Genomic DNA, 23391 nt, shown 5'->3' on the forward strand with positions numbered 1-23391 from the left:
AGCACTCAGAGGCAGTAGGACTTTGACATTCGTGTCCTGAGCAAGCACTCATAGTATTAGGCAAATGTGTTAAATTTATCATCTGGGATGTTCTGAGCATAGAAACTGGTGCAGAGAGCCAGCATAGCACAGATGAGTTTTAGTTCATTTTGTCTGTGGAAGGCCTTTTTTCATATCCGTATATCCAGGAGAAATGAGCACAAGCACAGGCTGCTGTTTTTCACCTTAAAAATTTGTATATGGGGGTAGTGGGGAGGATGCAGGATGGGAAAAAGATGTATTGTGTTTTCAAATGTTGTGCAAATGTGCATATCAAAAACATGCAGCTGTGACTTGCGGGTGGTGCTGCAAATGCAATTTACTTTAAGACATCCGTGAATGTAATAGGAATTACATACATCCATGTATGTAATAGGGCTGCTTAATTATTGACTTTCTGTTTCTTGGCCAGATGCTGAAGTAGGGAGGAAAGGGATGATGCACCATGTTGCCATCATCACGGTGGTTGGTATTTTTCACTGAGGTGGCAGTTGCCATCACTGAAGGGTCGCAAAATGCAAAATCTTTCTTCAGTTTGTTTTTAGAGGAATCAAGCCCCTGAGAAATGTGTCATGGTCAAAGCAGAGCATGAGAAGTCAAAGTAGCCAAAAGTATGCTGTCCCTTTGTCCTTTGCAGTCTCTCCTAAAGAAGAAATAGTGGTTCCCTCTTTACACTTTCTTGAGACCCAGTTTTACTATTATCAAAAATTAAATTGCATCTCAAAAGCTGTGTTGGATTTTTGCCATTGTCCTCAGTCAAAACCAAGTAAGATGCTCAGCATTAGCCTGAGTTGTTACGAGTTTCAGTGCTGATTATGTTTTCCCTGTCAACACAGAACTGGACTAAGACCACACAACTCTGCGAGGAGGTTATCCAGCAGCTATTGTATTAGTGCTACTGTAGGTCATTGCCTCAGTATGTTCCCTTTGAAATGGCTGCCACAAAGAGAAACTTTAGCTGAAAACTATTTCCAAATAATTTTCACACGGTAAGGAATTATTCTTCATATATGATGTGATTTCCACATGCACGGTCCCTGTGCTTTCAAGTTCCCAGGCTAGTTTGTCCCACAGAATCCAATAAAAAAGTGTAATATCTCCCTAGGGCCTTTTCTGGTCATGTTTGATATCACTTAACATAATGAGCTTTTTACTCCCACATCATAAAGGGTTTTGTTTTAGATTTCTTTTTTCAACAAAAAGTGTTGCTTACATCCCTTCTAAAGAATGCTCTTAGTTATGTGAAATGTGGACAAGTTGTCTGGGCCAACCTCTTATCTGCACCAGATTCAAACAGTCTGGTTTGGTACAGTGGCTTAGACTGCATGTTTTTGTTGTGTTTTGTTTCTTTTAAAAATATATATGTATGTGTCTTGTTAAAAAACATTGCTGCCCCCGTCTAGAAACAATGCAACACTCACATCATTTCCTGAATGAATAGAGTTGGAAGGCAATTATCTACTCACCAAACAGGCTAAAACAACAGTTCCTGATATTCTTCTCAAATATTTCAACTTCCCAGGAATCCGGAAAAAATAATTCCATGCGACGGTGTTATGAATGAAGGTATGACATTCCAGTTTCCTTCACTTCGAATCAGACATCCAGAGGTAATAAATTACCATGCACTTGGCACAGCTGGGAGTGGGGTCTGGCGGTGGCAAATTGTTTTTCTGCAGAACAGGAACAATGAAGTGCTTTCACATCCTTCTTTGTTGGGTGACAGGCATGGTTTCTTTCTTAATGGGCTTTCAGCAACAACTGCATGAATTACATGTAGAAGAAGCAGGAACCTGACAGCAAAGCACCCCAAAACAAATTTGTTTAGAGATAGGAAACTATAATAAAGGTGTTGTGATTTTCTTTCTTGCCAATTTACCTCTGTGAAATATAAGCCAGTAACATAGTCTCTGAACTGCAATTTAGCAGAAAAGTAAATTGAAAAAATAAATAGTGAAAAAGCACCTTAACCTCACTTGCTTCTCAATGAAAACAATTATTACTGACATTATCTTGGTCTCTTTTCTGGCAGTCGGAAATGATCAGTTACATCTCCTGTGTGTATTTATTGTTTGCATTTTTTTCATCAGTGTAAGGGAAAGAAACTGAAGAGCATTCAGATATTGCTTTTGCAGATTCTTTATCATATGTAATTTTCAGCTTACTCATTACTTAATTCACTTTTGAGTGGTTTTTATGTATGATTGTAAATTTGAATTGTATGTTAGACAATATATGGGCGTATAGGAAAGTGAAATGCTGCTCATGGGAAGAGATGTTTTTGATCTTTGGAGAGCTCACTTTAAGTATTAATTAAACACATGAAAGATAGTTCAGAATAAACTGTATCTTTTGATCCATTTTAGCAAGGTAGCACAGGGAACACTGCACTATTAAATTCAACTTACATCTGCAAAATTGTAGGAAGAAAATGGCAACGCAGTGCACATCAAAATCAAATACTATTAAACTAGAAGATCTTAATGGCACCTGTTCTAATTCTTGCTTCTGGATGAAGTTTAAAGAAGGTGGTTGTAAATGGGAAATATGGAAATTATATGTTATTGATTTAGAAAGGAGATGGTTCTTATTTAATGAGAAGATGCAAGTCATATAGCTTTTCTAGATGTTTTTCTTCTGTTACTTGTGTGAAAGTCCATAACCAAGTAGTTCCTACCACCTTCTGGGGTAGCTATGTAAGCACTAGCAGCATGGTAGCAGAAGTCCTGCTGGTTAGCTCTGTACTTAGCACCTTCAACTGGATTCAGCATTTACAACAGAACTCTTGGCCAGAAAGATCTACCTGTAAAGTGCAGCTAGTAGGACTACCTAAATGCCACAGGAGGGTTACTAGTTTTGTGGTAGTACAGTGAATTTTATATCAACCAAAAAATAATAAAGCTTAAACTTAGTGTACCATTTCTTTTCCCACCTGCCAGCCCTGGATGCATAAACAGGGATATATGAAGATGTAGTACCTATTTTTGTGTTGTTTTCTGTACTCAGCCACAGTGAGCAGGCTGTATACCTCCTCAATAGTTTCCAGAGCTGTATTGGTGGAGCACGACTGGCTTTGATCACGTTCTTTTCAAATGGCCTCCTAGTTACAACTTATGACAGGATTCAGCCTTGCCGTAGGACTTTGTGGTCTGCTTCTCACAGGTACTGTCCCTTTGGCTTCATTTCAGCTCCTTGCTGAGCTGGTAATGTAAAGGTTACAGGAGGAGTTAAAGGTAATAAACTATTTCTATTGCTAAAACACATTCAGTGGCCATTGAGCTGGTAGCAGATGCTTAACTGAAAGGTCAGATAATTTACAATGTGGAACATGATTTCAGTTACCACCTTTAACAATTACAAGTACGTAGTTCACTTACATAATTTCTCTGCATGTGCATGGGCTCATGCAATTAGGCATGCACAAAGCTAAAACTCAGTCTGAGAATCAGAGCCTCACTCTATTACAGGTTCATAAAGAAGAAAGAGGAAAAAACAGACCTAGAGTGTTGGGTAAATAACACCTATTTTGATACTTTGCTAAGGCTTTTGATCAGAAGGAATTGAACTTAGTGGTAGATAGCTAAAGATTAGATCAGATGACTCAGGTGTTAACCTGCTTGAAAATAAGCATATTGTGAGATACATGGTTCTGAAACCACAGGCAATCTTTTTTTTTTGTTGTTATTGTGAAAGTTATTAGAGGAGAATGGAATTTATTATGTGTTGAGGATATTTTAATGTCTGTGGAAATCAGAATTTTCACCTTTTCTTCCACAACAAATAATTGAGTGAAGAAGCCTCAAAATTTATTTTCTGTAATATCAGAAAAGAATATCAGAATATCAGAAAAGAAAAGGTGTTGAATCATACTTCTTTCCAACAGCTAACTCTACTCTGCCTCCAAGGATGGTGGATTTATTTGTTTGTTTCCTGAATATCTCAGAATTGGCTCTGTTTTGTGACAAGTATATCTTGCTCTTAGGGTCTGTGTAATTTATAATACTAAGGAAAAAGCTAAAACCAAAGCTGTAGATTCTCTCCCTGTGTTTCTTACTGTTAAATGCTGTAAATAGAGATGTGATGAAAGCTAATGCACATTCAGAAAATAATTTTCTTTTGCCCTTCCAAATGCATATTCAGTTTATTTATATGAGCGGTTCAGCAAGTATTTAATATAATAAAACATGGAAATAAATTTTGACTTTATGGGGGCTGTTGTGTTGTCAACCAGTGGCCGGATCCTAGGGCAGACTTTCCCCAATTAGCAGGTTGTATGCCCCATCTGGTTGGCCAACTTCACTGTTTATGCGTCCTACACATTACCGCAGTCGAGACTCAAAACAGTAAACACCTCAGAACACCAAAAATGCCAGAAGCCATCTTATTTTTGTTGTTATTTTCTGTAATTATACCTGGGAGGACTGGAGAGTTCTAGCTTTTTTTTTCCTTTTTTTTTTTTTTCTTCTCCTCCTTTTTATGACTTGCTTTTTGCATTTCAAGAGCTCCTTGGCAATGGGAGTGACCTTTGCACGTAGACGAGAGGAGATCCTGTAGGACATGTTGGCTCACAGCGATGGTCAGTCCTCTCTGCCGCTGTGTGGTGTGGCAGTGGTAAAGCCAAGAAACAGAGCACCAGGCATGTGGACTCCTTGCATGTGGTGGGACGTCCTCCCAGGATTTGTACCCAGAGGGTTGTGATCGCTCCCAGTATTTCCCCTCTTTCACTTCTCTCCTGTAATGGGCTCCCTAGAGAACAAGGATGCCCTCTGACCTCAAACATTCCTCTTTTCACCCTCCTCACCCTGGGCCACGCTTTTGCTCAACAAGGATAAACCTGGGGTTGCGGCGCTGAGCTCTGATTTTTTTTTTTTCTCTAATATGAAAAGGTCATTTTGTTTTACTTTATGGTAGAAGGTCTAAGATCTTAATGGAAAAGGTAGATGTAAGTTATTTTCATAGAGTTTAAGTAAGGTTAAGCAGACTTCCCTGAGGTTTGCACTAGTGCTGGCTCTGTCTAATATTTGATTTGGAGGAAGGCACACGCAGTGGGGTGGCAAAATCAACACAAAACAAAAAAATATTCGGTTGCATTAAGAAAAGATGAGAAGGACCTAACAAAGGCATGGTAATGGAGCTGTGATTGCAGAGTAAAGTGATTTAGAGTGATTTTGACTATTTATGTATCCTAGATTTTAAATTTACTGAAACCACGCAAGAAAAGAGATATCCATGTTGCTGTGGAAAACTGAGAAAACATCTCTTCAGTGTTTGGCTGAAGGGCAAAAGGATTTATGAGAAATTAGGTAGTATTAAGAGAAGAATGGAGAACGATACTTAAAATAACACCATGATTTGTACTCAAATAGGCTGCTACATACAGTTTGCTTGATCTTAGAAGAGATAGAATTGAGACAGAAAAAGAAAAGGACAGTGAAAATAAATGAAAATGTGGAGTATGTAGGGAGAAAGCTTGGGAGGTCTAATTGGAGAGTAAGGAATGAGTCTTTAATATAGTAAATGATGCAGAGAAAGTAAATCATATCTATTCACATTTCTTTATTACCCAAGAGTTGAGGAAAAACAAACAAACAAACAAAAAAAGATTATATCTATTCTGAAACTCATTAAAGGAATTGCTTTTTTTTTTTTTATTTAACATAATGTACAATAGATTAGTCTACACTATGGGTTGCTATATATATATGACTGCTTCTTTCTAGGTGAAACATTCTGTGAAAATTGCCCATGCTTCATTTGAAGGGCTCCATTTAGGAAACTTTCCTTTGGCTTTTTTGAGAAGATTTCATCATGACCATCCCTAATTGTTCAGTACTATCCTCTGCACAACACCATCTCACATAGATAAAGGCATCTCATCAGACTCTTAGCTTTAGGTTTGTGGATTCCATGGATTTTACTGAATCAAACAATATCTGTCACACCACGAGTAACAGTTGCTATTTGTTATTAATTGTATTAAATTAAAAAAAATTAAAATTAAATTAAAAAATTAAAAAATAATTAAAAATAATTTAATTAATTAAATTAAAAAATTAATTAAAAATTAAATTTAATTTAAATTTAAATTTAATTTTAAAAAATTAAAATTAAATTAAAAAAATAAATTAAATTAAAAGTATAAAGTTACTAATTGTTATTCACAATTAGTTAGGTAACTCTAGGAATGCATTAACAACAAACAAACAATGTTTAACCAAAAGTCAGCTGTTACATTCTTTTGTCTTTGATAATCCCCCTTCCTATTCCAGCTTGCTGTTTTTCTGGGTAAATACAGATGTATTTCACAAAACATTAAATGAGAGGAACTCATATTGCTAGTCATCTGTGGCTTATTTCCAGAGTTACGCTTATCTATGAATATTGGGCAGGAAGAAGAGGAACAATCCAAGATAGTGCTGTTTGTTAGAAATACCTTGTGGGAGGTAAGGTGACTTTGGATCTTGCATGGGTTAGAAAGGTAGCGGAAGGGGTAATTGTATGCTATGATGATTTGGGAGAGAGAGCACTTCTGCTAGGAAAATTCAAAGAATCCCTTTTTTCCTATAAAGAAAATAGATCAACACCATTAGACAGACTTTCTGGGGCCTTGAAGCAAATTTTACTTTACAGAAGACAAGGTGGCTTCTGTCTATGCCAAACTTGTAGTACTTTGTTGCTCTTTCTTAAGGGAAGTTCACTGTAAATAAGCTTTTTATCTAGCTGGTTTTGATTTTTGTGGAACTTAAATTGTGAGGCTTTACCAGTGCGGCTGTAAGAAAAGTGGAAGTATGAGAATTTAATATTTCAGTCTTGAGCTTCCTGCAGAGCAGTTGGCTTGGACTCCTTCATGGAAATAGGGTAAGCAATAGATTTACAATAGGTTTTTCGGTTACCAGTGGTGCTTTCTGCAAAGCTGAGAAGCTACAGAAAGAGAGAAAAAGATACAAAGGAATAATTAAAAATAACTCACCTTCACCAGTAACAACACAGAAAATACTTTCCATGCTATGTAAGTAATACATCAACGATTAAGCTGATTAAAATTTGATAAACTATTTTTTGATAGGAAGGCTGGGGCCCGAGATAAAAACTGTCATGCTGGGGAGGACAAATACCATAGCATCCAATAAACTTTTTATGCATTTATTTTGCTAAGACCCATTCACGTTTCCTTTGTAACTCTTTGTTTATTAATGAGTTGACTCATCCAGCGTCCAGCAGCTTGTTTCCACACCAGAGAGATGGATTTGCACCTCTGCCAAGTGGAGTCAGAGGCAGAGATAACAGCCAGCAACAACAATAGTCTTCCCCGGTCCATTTGCCAAGAACAATTGGCAGAAAGGACTCGGGGAGTAACTTATCACCAGCACACCGCAGGGCTCCGAAGCTCTGGAAGCAGAGGGCTGCTGCTTGCCTGCCACAGACAAAGAGCAGGATGCGACCAAGAGCCAGGCTGGCATTGTGGGCCTCACCTGGCTGGGGGGGGCAGAGGTGGTAGGCAGCAGGCACTCATCGGCGATCGTAACACAACGCTCCATGATAACCAAGAGGTTCCTCTGGCTGGTGACACAGCAGAGTGATGCAGCGGGTTCTTCCCAAGTGCCAAGCCCACACCAACAAAAACCCAAGGGGTAATTTGGTGCTGAGGTGTGTTTTGTTCATGAATGCAGACATGCCCTTGAATTAGTTGAGCTCTTCTTCTTGCATGAAGTGCTGTTATTTTTGAGTGAGAGCGAGTTGTCAGATTCTGCATTATGGGTGATGAGAAAACTGCTCACAACAGTTTGTGTTTGCTATTTGGGACTCGCTTCTCTTGCAAAACATTGAACACCTGCTCATATCAAGCCGGCTCTGCTTGAATTTGATGGCTTGCTTGCTTGTGAGAAGAAAAAAAAAAAAAAAAAGAAAACTTGAGACAAATTCTGTTACAGGAATGCTGTCAAATTTTCACCTTGCAACCATATTGTGGTTCTCTCTGAGAGAAGATCCCCCTGCTACTAGTCAAATAAATTCATATTCCACAAATATGATGGCCTTCCTGACAGTTACAAGTGTACAGTGATTATTTGCATGGCTTTTTGGACAAAGCAGACATCTTGATAAATAGCATTTTGAAGCTAATTAAAAAAAAACAATGAAGATAGAATTCAAATGACACAAAATTTGTTATGGGTAATGAAATATGATTCAATACATTGATTTAACAAAAGAATATGGCAAATTTTTGGATTTAGGGTGGTAAGCAGCATGAGATGGTTTATTGTGGATTGTCTACTCCAGCTGAACTTCATACTGCTAAACTCCCTTCAGATTAAGGAGAAAATGGAGCATGTTAATTTGTTCTGTGTTTCTTTATATGTCTTACCCAAATTTTCTTCATCATCTGACTCAATGTCAGAAACCATCTTTCCAGTCTGGCTTGGTAGAGACTATTTTTTTGCTATTCTTTCCTCTCCTTGGTCTATACAGCTAGATTTTATTGAGATCCTTCCTTTTTTTTTTTTTCCTGAAGTTTTCTTTTTTCCATTACTTCAGCCAAATCTCTCCTTTGAACTTTTATTATACCATATGTTGCTCTTCAGCTCTTGCAACATTCTCTTTGCAAGTGTCACAGAGACACATGCTCCCCCCCCCTCCAAAAAACTAAACCAAAACAAAAAATCCACCAGGTGTTAAATTCAAACTCCACTTTTATTTTTTTGATGCTGCCGCTTCTCACTTCAGATTTCAGAGCTGGCTTCCATGTAGCATTGTACCCAATTTAAGACTTTATCCCTGTTGAAGGACACAAAATTACTGTTTCTTTTTAAACATCAAATTTCCTGGTATTTTGAATTCTAAAGTTAGGATTTACTGAGCCTTTGACATTATTTTTGTTTCACAACAGAAAGGAGAGGGACAAAAAACAGCACAAATATGGCTTGCAATAATTTTTTTCAGAACTGCTGGAGCAAGAGATGAGAAAGTTACTGATTTTGGAGGCATATCTGAGTTTAGGGTAGCCAAGTAATGATTTCCTTTGAATCAACAAGACTATTATAGAATTTGAACATCTAAAATGTACTTACGCTGTAATCTGTCCATGAGTCCATCTCAGCCTCCTTTACACTCACTCCCACTTTATCTCATCACATCTAAAGTTAGACTGTTAGCACTGGAGGAAGAGACCACACCTTTCCCATATCTTTTTTTTTTTTAAATGCTTAGCCCATTTTTACTTGCTCTATAAATAAGCAATAGCCAGTGTGGTGCCAGGTGCCAGGGAAGGAAAGGAAAAAGCTACATTAGATAACAGGGCAAAATGAGAAATTCATAAACTTAAATTGTTTTCTTACAAAATGGGACCACTGTTATTATGAGAAATCAATTCTTTCAGTGTTCTGTGAATGAAACTCATCTCTTTGCTGTAGCACCCCTGTCCTTGGCTAAAGGCCTGTTGGGCTGCAAAAGGACATTTGGAGCACCTAAGTGACCAGGGAGATGCTTGCTGCTGGCACCACCCTGCACACTGCTGGCAGGCAGTGGGTAGCTGCAGGGACGAGGCTGGAGATGCACCATGGGCTGCCAAACTTCCAGGTGAGGCCCAGGCATTTGGTTGTTTTCCAGCAGGATTAGTGCCCTAATCCAGCCTGCAGGGTGGCAGCTAGGTCAGCACACGAGAAAAGGGAGGAGCAGAGGGGAAAGCAGGCCTGGAGCTGCTCACATCTGCATGGCTTTTTACTTGAGCATGGTAAATGGTGTTTGAGTGCCCGTCCCTGGTGTTAGACCAGAATCAGCACGGCTTAAAAATAGCACTAATATTAATTTCCCTTAAGGTATTGGGGTTTTCAGCACATAGTTTTGTCCCACGTTTATAAGCCTTCGGTCAAATAAGCATTAGTAGTACTGCAACTTTTCTGGCATTCGGTGTGAAACTACTTGTATTTAATGAAGGACTATTGAATGGCTTTGCCTGTTGAATTTTCACAGAATCCCAGAATGGTTGATGTTGGAGGGGAGCTCTGGAGGCCATCTGTTCCAAGACCCTGCTCAAGCAGGGCCAGCCAGAGCAGGCTGTCCAGGACGACGTCCTGGTGGCTTTTGAAGATCTCCAGGGAGGGTGAGACCACAAACTCTCTGGGCAGCCTGTGCCAGGGCTCCATCACCTGCACAGCACATAAGTGCTGCCTGGTGCTCAGAGGGAGCCTTCTGTGCTTCAGTCTGTGCCCGTAGCCTCCCGTCCTGGCACTGGGCACCACTGAAAAGAGCCTGGCTCCGTCCTCATTGCATCCTCCCTTCAGGTATTTATAGACATTCTTTTCATTGTGCCTCTGTCCTTCCCATCTAATATCTTCTCAAGCCTTCTTTTTGTGGTTGTGTGGTAAACTTGCCAAAGACTCAATTCTACTTTTCTTTTGGCTTCTGTTTTTAACAAAGTTTTGAGGATGCTGTAACACAGTTCTCCAGCCATCTGATACTGTAGGAAATAGAAGGCTGGACATTTTCTAATTCTTTAACGAGTTGTAGATTTCTTGTCTTATCTGTAAGACAATATATATAAGAAACACATGCTGTTGGATTTCAAGAAGAAATCTAGGGAGTGAGAAAGTTAAACACCTTCTAATGAGATAAGAAGGAAGTGTTGTCAGAAATGTCTTTCTAAAATGAGACCAAGACGTGTGGCCACTTCAGGTGCAGTGTGACTCTGGCTGTGGAGGAGCATGCTTGGAGCTCCTAAAGGCTTTTGGTAGCTGTCTGACCTGGAAAGGCCAAGAAATGCCAGTTGGTCCTGAGTAACAGCAGTGAAGAGTCCACGAGTTATGGTTCAGGATGGAACAGTCTGCAGTGCACTGCCAAGATTGTCAGCTGTTTCCACTGCAGCCAGGGTTAGCAGACATATTGGACTGTAATTTATCACTAAAAATGTTCTCTGTCTGTCTATACCCTCAGGATGCATTTGGCAGCTGATAGCGCTTTTTGTCCTCGCACAGATTACTGTACTATATTCACACACCCAGCAACACAGAGTTTTCTCAAAGAGCTTGAGGGACTCTTCCTATTGTTACTGGCATTGGCTACTGGTATTTCATTTCTGGGTGGATACCACCAGTGAATCTTCCACTTGGGCACTCAGCCTCGAGTTCTTCCCACCACTCTTCTGTAAGGGTTGCTCCTTCATGTACAGCAGTAACATTGGCTCAAAGAGGACTCTGAGCAGTCAGATCAGCTTTCTCCAAGCTCTTTCTCACCACAGATTAGTTGACACTACACCCAGAATGTGTGTCTGGTAGCTATGCCAGTAGGAGCTTTTATTTTCTACCGAATAAAGGACTCTAGAAGTTGTGTAACACTGGCAACTGCCTTCTCACTTCCTTTCCACATAGACAGATGCAGCTGCTTGCAGTTTTTCTCCCCTCCCTAGTGCATTGATCTGCTAACACTCAGCAAGTGCACCTGGCACACATTGCTGAGCCTGAGCATGGACTGAGGAGTGAGTACTGAATGTGCTCAGCACACTGGTGGAAAAAGAGCACCTGATGTTATTTCAAAACAGCATATGAAAGTGGCAAAGGCAAATAACACTTCCTCCAACTATGTGTCAAGTTGGGACCTAGTCTAATGTAATCCAGTTCTGTGGGTTTAGTGGAATTTGTCCCCTGATGCATTTAAGCAGATCAGGGACCCAGAGATCTAGGTGACGACTTCCTCCTCCCAAAATGTATTAATAAGAGATTATGTATTAATAATGTATATTAAATATTAAATGTATATTTATAAAAGTATATTTATAAATGTATATTTAATGTATATTAAATATTAAAATGTATTAATAAGAGATCCACATCTTTCTTGTGCTAGGGCCCTAGACCTGGATGCAGCACTCCAGGTGGGGCCTCATGAGGGCAGAGCAAAGGGGCACAGTCACCTCCCTCGACCTGCTGCCCACCCCTCCATTGATGCAGCCTAGGATGCAGTTGGCTTTCTGGGCCACAAGCATGCTCTGCTGCTCGTGTCGAGCTTTTTGTCCACCAGAACCCCCAAGTCCCTCTCTGCAGGGCTGCTGTCACTGGGTTCTTCTCCCAGTCTGTGCTTATGTCTGGGATTGCCCCAACCCAGGTGCAGCACCTTGTACAGAACCTTCAGCCTTGTTGAACTGCATTAGGTTCATGCGGGCCCACTTCTAAAGCTTGTCCAGGCCTCTTTGGATGGCATCCCTTCCTTCTGTTGTATCAACTGCACTGCTCAGCTTGGTGTTATCTGCAAACTTGCTGAGGGTGTACTCGATCCCACTGTCTATGTCATTGATATAGATATTAAACAGCACCAGTCCCAAGGCAGACCCCTGAGGGACACTGCTTGTCACTGGCCTCCACCTGGGCAAAGATCCATTGACCACTACTCTCTGGGTGTGACCTTCAAGCCAATACCTTATCCAGTGAATGGTCCACCCTTCAAATCCATCTCTCTCCAATTTAGAGATAAGGATGTCATGTGGGACCACGTCAAAGGCCTTACAGAAGTCCAGGTAGATGACATCAGTTGGTCTTCCCTTGTCAACTGATGCAGTCACTCCATCACAGAAGGCCACCAGATTGGTCAGGCACAATTTGTCATTGGTGAAGCTGTGCTGGCTGTCTGGGAATAACTCCTTGCCTTGCACGTGCCTTGACATTGCTTCCAGGAAGATCTGTTCCATGATATTCCCAGACACAGAAGTGAGGCTCACCAAGCTGTAGTTCCATGGGTCTTTCTTTCTACCCTTTTTAAAAGTAGTCCAACAGTAGCAATTGTAAAATTAGAGTATCTAAAATGGTAATTCTGCTTTCACCATCAGAGGTTGAGCAAATGAAGGCTATTGAAAGAGTGACTCAGTGTAATAAATTCATTGACTTATATTGACTCATGGAGTTGTATCAAGGAACTGTACTTCCTTCTTCTGGTACCTGAACTATACGAACAGAGCTCCCAAACCAGATGTCATTGTGACGACAGGTATTAATAGTAATAACAGACATTAAAAAGCTTGTTTTTCAGCTTTGATTTCTTATTGTCATATTTTTAAAATCCCTTTGATCTTTTCCTGCAAAGTAGTTAGTTCCAAGCAGAGTTGTGTGATAGCTGTAACCCCATTGTAGAAAGAGTGAATGTGTTGTAACAAACAGGAAACAACAAACTTAGAGGAAGGATAAAGCAAATTTAAAGTTAAGCATATGCTAGAACTTGTTCATGTATTTGCTAGTTGGAGTGCTCAGTAGAGCGTTTGCTACTTATGGTATTGGTTTTGTTTGTTTGTTTGTTTGTTGTTTTCAAAGTAATTTGCAAGTATTAGAAAATTAATCACTTTTGCAAATTATGTAAAAAATTATTTTCCAGTGCTAGTGAATTATTTTCTAGGGCTAGTGAAGTAAAAGTACAGGCTTGACACTGTGCCATGACTCATCAGAAGGTTTTTACAGTTATTGTGTCCCTCGAAACTTGATATCATCAGGAGCTCCAGGTGGGCTACTACAGCCAATGGCAACTGGAAGAGACTCAGGCAGCCAGTGCCCATCCACCAAGGGCATAGGATGTTTCAACCAGCTGCCTGATGGAGACTCATTACATATATGCCAGCACATTATGCAGGCAATAAAAGATCCACTCTGAAAGCAGGATCTTCTGTTAAAAAACAACTTCCGTTTCTAAAGAAGTGGCAGGTACACAGCCTTATCTAGAGCCCTATATTGCCTTATCCGTCTGGAGATAACGGAGGAGTAAGCACATCTCTGTGGATGAGCTGAGTGCCTGCATTGCAGGTGCTGCCTGCTCAAGGCAGACCTGCTCCACATCAAACAGGATCCAGACCTATAAGCATGCAGGACTGATGCATTCCCTGAGGTACCATCAAAACATTTTCCAGTTCTTCTGGTAGTTATTTCAGCCTGCTGATATTATGGTCAAAACAATTTTTTTCAGGCAGCCTCCAGTCAAATGCACCTCATTCACACATGGAGGAAGAAGGCTTGTCCATTGATTGTTTTGATGTGTTTTTTGTTGTTGTTGTTGTTGTTGTTTGGTTGGTTTTTCTTCACTTTAATGCAGTTAGTTCAAAGTCTGAGATTGCTTTTTGCTGAAAGGTTCTGCAAAACCCAGTACATATTTCTAAGCAATGAAAAGTCATTGCCTGGATCCTTTAAGCAAAAATAAGCCTTGCAATCTAAGCCTGGATGGTGAATGTTATCAGTTCTTACAGTATTTTAAAGTATGGGTACTCTGTAGGCAGGAGACACAGTTCTGTTCTTTGCTTGGGTTATTTGAAATGTACACTAGAACTGGAATAAAATATGGGCAGAATAGATTCATTATATTCAAATTGTGTCACACTGACTAAATGGCAAGTGAACAAGAGCTGCAACTTAACCCTAACTTTATCTTCTTTCTGCCTTCATCATCCAAAACATGCTTGTCCCTTCGTGTTATTATTGTCATTATCCCTTATACCATTATTGTCCTGATGTTTGTAGAATGCCATGTTACACCCAAGATACTGTTTGAAAGTTGAGCCAGCCTTTCCAGAGCATTTCAAATTTCTTGAAGAAAATATTGTAATTTAGATAAAAGCACATCCAATTTGCAGGGTGTTTTGCTGGTATGAGAGACAAGGTTCTTTCCATTTTTTTTCTAGAGGGTGAGATGCATGCCTACCTTATACTGGCTGATGTGCCCTCTGCAGTGGCAATGACTGCTAATTGCCTCTGTTGTATTATTGACTTAGTGATGTGATCTGTTTGCCATCACAGACTCCATGTAGTGTTTTGTACACATTAAAAGAGAGGCATTATGGCTCAGTTTCTGTTGTCTGCAGAGTTTAAAGTTTCTGTCATGTGAAAGAAAATCAGATCCTGAGCCACCTGCCAGTTTTGAGTACACGAATCATGGATCAGCATAAATAACACAAGTTCATTAAGCAATATGTGAGGAAAGATATATTTTGAATATTGTACAAAGTAAGATTCCCCCCCTTTGCCTTCAGCAGGAAGGTGAATAGCAGAATACATGGAATAAAAGGCACTTTATTTACACAAGAATTTGGAAAAGCATGATGCTTCAGAGTGGTGCTTGTTGGTGACTGGTTACCTTTAAGAGAAACCTTAGGACCTGAAGAGCTGACAGTTGTCCCTGGTGAATGCTTTTCTGTTAATCCAGGCTTGCTAGACACAGGATCTGTGGTGGGATGTGATGCTGACTGGAAGTTCCCTAGCTGCTGTTGGCACCTTGCTGTGTCAGAGTGGTGGATCCAGAGACATTTTCTTCTGCATGATACAGAGGAAGAAAACAGATTGAGCTCAGAGCTGGCTGTTCAAAGGTCAGTGGTACAATGCTCTGAGCCAGTGGCGACTGCTGCAGCTTCCACCTTCGTGAAAGTGACTGCTGCCTTCCTGCAGGATGCCACACTGGTGTCCGTACCTCTCGGTGACCTGCCCTGAGTTGTCCCCAGCTGACTGACTGTCTTTTGCTTCCAGAATATTTCTCATGTCTCCTGAGGCAGAATTCATTGCCATGGATCAGTCTGGGAAGAGTGAAAGAAGACAAATCTACTATTGCAAAGTAGCTGGCCTTGTGCGGTTGGTCGCTTAGAGCTGCTATAAAAAGTAAGTTCAAAATGTACTGAGCCATAACTGGCTAACTACATTATTTTTAATTGTATTATACATGCAGAGCTTAATCAAATTGTGTTCAAGATCATGCCAAGGAAAAAAATATTTATTTAATACATTTTAGTAGTAGGCATATACACAGTCAATATATTTTGTCAAGATAGCAGTCAAGGAAGGGTGGCTTGTTTTTTTCACACGGACTGAGCCTTCACAGAAAAACTAGCGTGTTTAGTTTTGTTAAACTGGGGTATCTGAGTTTTTCATTCAGAATATTAGCATGGGAAATTAATTTCCCCCTGGCTGAACGCCTAAAGCTACAGTCACTGATTTGGTCATATTTACCCAAAGATTAGATCAAAAATATAGGTATCTAATAGTTCTCTAGCACACTAAATATGCTAGAAACACACTCATGTTTCAATAATTAAGAATAACTGCTGTCTACATAAAGAGCAGATTAATATTTCCCATTAAGAACGATGACCCCAAAATCTCTGGTTGCTAATGCAGTCAAGAGCACTCTGAAATGGCAGGGACATGGTCACTGCTCTTAAAACAGATGTCTCTGCTTGGGAACCATTTTGACACTTAAGGAGAACAACAAAAAAACTGTTGAAACTATACTAGCTATGGGTGTCCACAGCAAACTCCAAATCCTGTCACAGCTCCTCTTTCCGTCTTGCAAAAGGGTGGTTTTAATAGACTTGCTGAACATGGAGCTTAACGTGCGTGATGCTTTGATGTTTTCCTCTAACAAGCAGGAGTTAAACAAATTGCTCAGGGTAAGCTAGAAAAAGCTAATTTGGCCAAATCATAGGCAAATTATTTATATTTAATCACTTATTTACAGTTCTTTCATTTTTAGTGTCTGTTCAGAAATTCAATTATACTCACTCCTAAAGAGTTCCTAGATGACTTTCTGCATTCAGAGGAGCGATGGCATGTTTCTCTGCTCATTTTGACTTCCTCAATGACTTGTTTCATCTTGTTTGAAAAATTATTCTTTGTTGTTGTTGTTGTTGGTTGGTTGGGTTTTGTAAGATTGTTATTTCCTGTTTCCTCTTTCTTTTGCTGCCTTTTTCCATGAGTGCTCTCCCTCATGTTTCTAGGGAAGTATCCCACCATGTTCCATCTTTGGCCTTCTCTCCTCTTCCTCTTTTCTCTCTTACTAATGATTTTCCTTAGCTGTCTCCAAACTTTCTTCCTACAGATGTTGTGCTGTTCCTCTGGTGGCATGTAGTAAAACCCTGTTGTAAACCTATTTCTTTTGTGAATCTAAGGTGAACATGGCCAGCAGGTTACATTTCTGAATGTTTTGAATGGCTTAGTCATGTACATGAAATAGAAAGGAGGTTGAGTGTTTGCCTGATTTAGAAAGAAACTCTATGAATATTATGTTTTTGTTGTTGTTCTTTCATTTTTCACATGGTATCTAGAGAATTAATTTTATGAGCCATAGAATAGATAGTTTGATACACCAGTTTCTCAATTAATATACTTCTGTAGCAAAAGAAGGGAAATACTGATAACTACGAGTATAAAAATGTAAGGCAAAGAGCTAAAAATAAAGAAGGAAGCTGTTGTCTTGGAGAGAGCTAGAAAGAAAAATCTCCTTGTACCACAGGTGCAAAACTCTAGATTACAGGGACCAAAGAGAGAAGTTTGAAATGAGAGAAATGCATAAGGAAAGCATTCTTGTTTAAATCCTAATCAGCTAGCTCCCATGTGAAACGTTGTCTGTCTGCTTTATTCTCGAATCTCTGTACACTCCTCTTTGCTTCTGTGAAACCATAAATACTGAATTTGACATCAGCTGTTAGGGGGAAAAAGTTCATTACTGTTTCAAAACATCCAAATTAGATTATGTGACACACTGGAAGCATTAAACAAACATTAAGTAATGGCAACCCTGTCAGTTAGAATTATAGTCCTCCATGCTTTTGGGTCTTCTTTTCTAAAGAGAGGTGGTGCCACAGTTCAGAAAAGAAAATGAAGGGGAGAAAAGTTGCTCTTATTCATCTCCTAAATTGCATCTGTCTTAGAAAGAACAACATCAGAGCCCAACTTTTCTTTGGGTGGATTTTGGAGTATGCTGGTTATGAGCCACCAGAAGGGTACAGAGCAGATCAGGGAGAAAGCGCTGATTAAAAAATAATTAAAAACAGTTTTCTTGCTATATTGCATGCGGAGTTGGCCAGAATCGATGTGTGAGTAACTCTTTCTACACAAGTGCTTTTTTTTTTTTTTTCTTCTAATCTTCATTCACCTGGATACCTCAGGACGTTTTAAAATTCTGCTTGTGCTTGCAACCCACATTTCATGTGCTTCAGTTTGAGTTTATTTAGGGTATACTGAGGAATCACAGGGGCTCTGCAATGTGTCAAATATCACAATGGGCCAACATAAGTGGTGGCAGATAAAAGCAGCTGCAGGTTACTTAAGAGGGTGTGTACCGTGTAATGGAAGAAAATTCAACCATGGAAAAAAATAGCCTCCAGTATTCCATCATTAGGAGGAACGCATTAAAGCAGCTGCAAAATTAATAGACAGGAAATTCTTTCTTTATGATCCATGAAATCTTCAATCTATATTATGCTATTCTTCCTAACAACTTCTAATTGCATAACTGAATTTCCCTGTTTATTAATTTTGCTGCATAGTGACTTACAATTGAGAGTAAATTGCCAGAAAGCAAAATTCTGGTTCATTTGACCAAACTGTAAGAATCTGAGGACCATGGAGAGAGTAGTGGTTCCAGCAATTATGTACTCCTCTCCTGCAGCCAGTGTAGAGAGCAGCTATTAAAAGTGTGTTTTGTGGCCATCGTGGTCAGAGTCCCATAGAGATGGTGGTTTGCCATCACAATGAGAATACATTTCCTCCAGAAGCAAGAGTGCTCCTTTACCATGAGATTGCTCTTTCCTTTCTGCTGTGCCATTTTCTAGGCTGTCAAACTCCTAACGTTTTGTGGGTGGCAAAATGATGTCATTTTCTTCAACAGCTTGTAGTAATTTCCACTCCCAACCCTCCATGAGAGGTACAAATTATCAAAGAAAAAGGGCTATAAGCTTACAGATGGCAGTATCGCTTTTCTTTTCCATTGAGATCACAATATCCTTCTTTCTAGCTGAATGACAATTGTGCTGTCACAAAAATTACATAATGCTATGTCCCCTGAGAGGTTATGCTTTAGGATTCGAAGGACAGCTGTCAAAATACAACATGCTATATTCTGGGCTTTGGAAGTCTTCTAGGGGGGTTGTGCAGATGAGGCTGGCTTTTATTTTTTTATTTTCCTCATGGATTACAGATAGAGTTAACAGAGGAATGTAAATTAGAAAACTACATTTACATGGCAAGTTAAGTGATATGCCTGAGATACGAATGACACACTGAAATAACCCGTGTTTGCTGTGAATCATGGGGGCCGCAATCAAGGCTAACACAAATTGCAGCACTCCACTGACACAGCGCAGTTTAGTAATGTACAGTAAAATGGACTTTTCCCCTTATTTTGTATACTTTCACGCCATCCAATGTGTAGTGAAAACTTCTCTGATTTTCTGGGCATTGTCTGATATCTTGAAATCAGCTGTGCTGTAATATAGTCCACTGCTGTGCACTGGTTATGAGTACTGCTAATTGCTATGAAGAAGCACTAAATCAGGGAGTCACAGTGTGGTCTTCTAACAAGATTGGGAGGGAAATAATCCTATAGTTTTAGAATATTTCCCCAAACAAGAGAAAAAAATGAGGAAAAATGTTGGAAAAATAATCTTGGCACTTGGCTTGGATAAGTCAAATATGGAGCTACATTTCTATTTGAAGGAATAGAACAGAACAGGGCAATTTTATGAAAGCCAGAGTGACTCCTAAAAGGTGATTTTTATTTCATCTAAAGCTGAGTGTTATAAAAAAGTGTGTATACACGGTTTTCCTAAGATACAAAGATTTATTTAAAACATTTCAAAGTGACAGAAGGCAGCAAAGCTAAACAAGGCCAATACAGATTGGAAACCTTGAGGCTCAGCTTTTCCTGCACAAATGATTCTTAACTGGACTGGATGACGCCTCTGGCATTTCTTCCCTGAGGGTCTCGGGCAACTTCGTGTTTTTCCTCACTGCTTCCAGATATGAGTATTCCCTGTTGACAAAACTTAGCTGTTATTGTAAAACATGTCACAGAAACAGGAAGCTCTTAAGAAAACAAGCCTGCTTGTAGCAAAGTCCTCAAAACTGAAGAAAATAGAAGTGAGTAATGAGATGTGGAGAAAAATAGAGCAACAAAACTGCTTCAGAGGGGTCATTTTTCCCACCTGCAAATGGGGGAGGGAGGGAATTCTATGTTAGGTGGAAAAAAAAATCTAAACTGAGTAACATAGAATAGTATAAAGTATGGCACAGAGGTGTGTGGATGAAACTTTGGTGTGCAGCGCATCTATTTCTAGACTTTAGCATGCAAGCCAGTCTCTGCAGACTGTTTTGGTTGCCAGCAAGCAAATCACATTAAGAAAACAAAACAAAACCATAAACTGAATGCATACATAATACCATATTTTCATGTGATGGCTATAAAACGGAAGTAGTTGTCTGTGGCATGAATGGAAGGGGAAACATCTGCAAAATACACAAGCTCTTAGATAAGATGCTAATCATGTTTTAGGGATACATTTAAAATCAGGGATAAGACATTTAAGATGTACAGGCATTAAAAGACATTTGCTGTTTAGCTGTATGGGAATGGATGAGAGCATGATTTATTTTTTATTTGCCACTCTGACTTGTGCAGAAGATTTGTGGGACAGTATTCATGAATGAATGGAAGATGTTGGCTTGTTTAGTCTAGCAGAACAAAAGTTGAGAAAGGATGGTATCACTACCTCCAAACACTATCTGCAAGAGGAAAAGAGTATTTCACCTAAAGGGCAATGCAGGCACAGGAATGCCCTGGTATAAATTAGCAATTATAGTTCATAATCCTAGGCAAGGAACTAACTTTCAGAGTAGTGTAGGCAAAATTATCTCACTCATCTTAAAATAGAGGTAAGAACATTTATAAACAGGATTATATGGTGCCATTATCTGGCAGAAAAAGGACCAAACTCTGTAACCTCTGAGGTCCTTTCCAGCCCTTGGTTCCCTTGGTCCTATCAAACTTCTGTCAGGCCTATTGCGATGTATGTTCTCCCTGACCAAGCATGTTCCTTGGCCAACCACCACATGCAGAGAAATAACTTGTTTGTAGTGTGTCACTTCTGCAGAGCAAAGCAACAGCCAGGAACAAGCTGGATTATCAGAACTGAATCAGGATTATTCCTCTGTGTATCACGCAGCTTGCAAAGGTTTCAATATTAGTTCTGCTTCCAGAAGTGAGTTCAAGCACACGGAGTAGGTCAGGAGATAGGGACTGGGGTGCATGTGCGGGGGTTGTAGGAGTCTCTGTGAGTCAAAATCAGCAGTAACTGTTCATACCCTAAGACAAGCAACTCTTGCTGACAAGCAACGTAGGTTAATTGCAGTATATTTGCAATTTCCTCTTGATTAAGTGATTAGTATAGATCAGTTGGGAATATCAGCTATGACCCACAGCCTGACAGGCGTTGACACTTTTTCCCCCAGTTGTATGTTGTCACCCAAGACCAGCTGCCATGAACTACTGAGCAGCAAGGAACAAATGCAGCAAGTGTAACCCGTCACTGCTGATCCATCCCTGAGCAGAAGCAGCAGCTGATGGTGACTCTTTGTCCTTGGGACTGTTCACCCCAGGTTCTGCCTGCTCAGCTGCTCTGTGGTGGGATCACATCTGTGAAGAACATCTCCTGGGTATTGTTTGTAGCTGTGAGGAACCCCCTGCTGATGGATTATCCTTGGGGAAACATCTGAGGCATGGGAGGCAGAGGCTGGAGAAGCAAGAGGTGCAGTGGTGTTGGCACGCTGCCCTTGGAGATGATAACAATGTGGAAAACTGCAGCGAGGGAGAGGGAACAAGGGTGTTGGTGACTGGATGAGGTCTTCTGCACCCTTATCTGACATACCTTCCCCTTGTGTGATGAGACATGAGTACAGCTTGGGTTGGGTGACACCTCTGTGGGTGATCCTCCACATTAGCTGAGAAGATGGCAGCTGCCGGCAGGCCTACTACAAAGCTATGGCCACCGTTCTTCCCCAGCTCTGCTGTGGTCCCAGCACAGTTAATGGAAGTGGGAGGATGAGAGGTAAAAAGAAAGCTTATTAGTTCCAAAGACAGAGAGAGCAAGGGGCTGGAGCAAGGTGGCAGATGAAAAAAATTCATTATCAGTGTTAATTTTATTAGCTTGTTATGGAGAAAAAAGACGTATTTACAAAGGAAATTTCATTCTTACTGGCAGTTCTGACCTAGCAGCACCTCTCTCTGATTAGAGAGAGCTCAGCTGTACTCTGTCCCTGTTCACCCTGGGAATTTTGAACAACTATATTTGTTTTTCTACTACATCTCGAAGTAATGCTTATTGCTGTCATTTTTACGTGTTCTGTTTCTTATTGCACTTAGGTGGAGACCTTAGATTTATAAATGTATTAAAAATGATTTAAAAATAATTTTTCAGTAGCCTATTTTTAATTAAGATAATAGGATTAAGATTCTAACTTAATTAAAAACTCTATTTTTAAATGTGCTAGAGAACATAGAAAAAATGTACAGAGAAACGTACAGAAAAAAAGGTACAGAGAAAAACAGAACAAAAATATACTTGCAGCGAAAAGAAACTAGCTTGCTTAACTAGAGGAGGTGCTTTCTGTGGTTAGAGAACTCACCTGGTTGTATCAGGACACTGTCCTTCAAGGTCTTAAAATTAGTCATTCTCAACCCCCCTTAAGTGTTTTTTTTTTTTTTAAGGGGATTTGTTGCTATTTTTTTCATACACTAGAGAAGGGAAATAATCTACATTTATCTTTTTTCTTTTTGAAATCATGATTAGTCAAACATTGACATTAATTTGGTTAGTACAGAATTAAGATAAGTTAAATTTGTTTGAAGAAAAGGTTACTGTTGCAAAAGCTAAACGTACTCTGATACTGGTGAGTAATGTACTGGAGAATCCGGCTTTTTTTCTAGCTTGGTGATAAATATCAGTATTTTGCAATTGTTTCATGTATATACCCAGTAAAGATTTTTTGGAATCCTGATTTTGAGAGAGATAGTAGCTTTCAAAAGCAATTTAAATTTTTCAAATAAAATTATATTTAGTTTTCATTTTTTACTTTTTAATAAGTGATTCTTGTGAGCTCTAATGACGGTCCTCACAAACTTGTTGTTTGGACGTTGCAGCATAAGTGACCAGAGGCAGTGTTTGCTCTTCAGGCAAAGAAGAGACGGGTGTTGCACGAGGTGCATGCTGAAGGCAAAGCAAGCTCATTCCTACCATTGCTCCCGTGGAAGATGCTGGTAGGGAGGTGAAGAGGAAATGTGAGAAAGTGTTCAGAAAAGAGGAGCCTGGAAGACACGACATGAAGTGAATTCTACTGCTCTGGACACACCAATATGCAGGTTCCTGGGGAAAGTAGCCAGGCTTTCCTTTTTATTTTATTTTCTTTTTAGCGGCCTGCATTGCTGCATCATGGGCACATGGGCCATGGCAGAAGGGGCTGCATGAGGCCCACAGGCCAGCCTTCCTGTGTGTTTATAGGAATTTATTTGGTCACGTATCCACTTTATCAAAATGCCCTTTTCCTTTAAACGAGGTGGGCCATTCACTTA

General features: G+C 39.8%; 1 protein-coding gene and 1 long non-coding RNA gene across 4 annotated transcripts in view; one reads left to right on the plus strand and one right to left on the minus strand.

The window, feature by feature from the left end:
- Nucleotides 1-15053: 15053 nt before the first annotated feature.
- The window catches only part of BMP6 (bone morphogenetic protein 6), a 123108-nt gene continuing 114770 nt past the window's right edge, over nt 15054-23391 (minus strand). Inside the window, exons 8-9 of one of the 3 annotated variants that reach the window (XR_013947576.1) lie at nt 16551-19800; nt 15054-15568 (exon numbers count right to left, since the gene is read on the minus strand). Coding sequence is in view for 1 of the 3 variants with exons in the window: in XM_080582739.1 (XP_080438865.1) it covers nt 15551-15568 (18 nt within the window). In the remaining 2 variants the exon portion in view is untranslated. The remainder of the gene's footprint in view (nt 15569-16550; nt 19801-23391) is intronic. The other 2 variants (XR_013947577.1, XM_080582739.1) reach the window with 2 other exon arrangements.
- On the plus strand, nt 15243-23088 carry LOC308190930. The gene is made up of 3 exons (XR_013947578.1): nt 15243-15364; nt 15522-15650; nt 22963-23088. It is a non-coding gene; the product is annotated as an uncharacterized lncRNA (long non-coding RNA).

Source organism: Anser brachyrhynchus (assembly GCF_964034855.1).
Source record: "Anser brachyrhynchus genome assembly, chromosome: 2".
In the NCBI taxonomy this organism is placed as follows: domain Eukaryota; kingdom Metazoa; phylum Chordata; class Aves; order Anseriformes; family Anatidae; genus Anser; species Anser brachyrhynchus.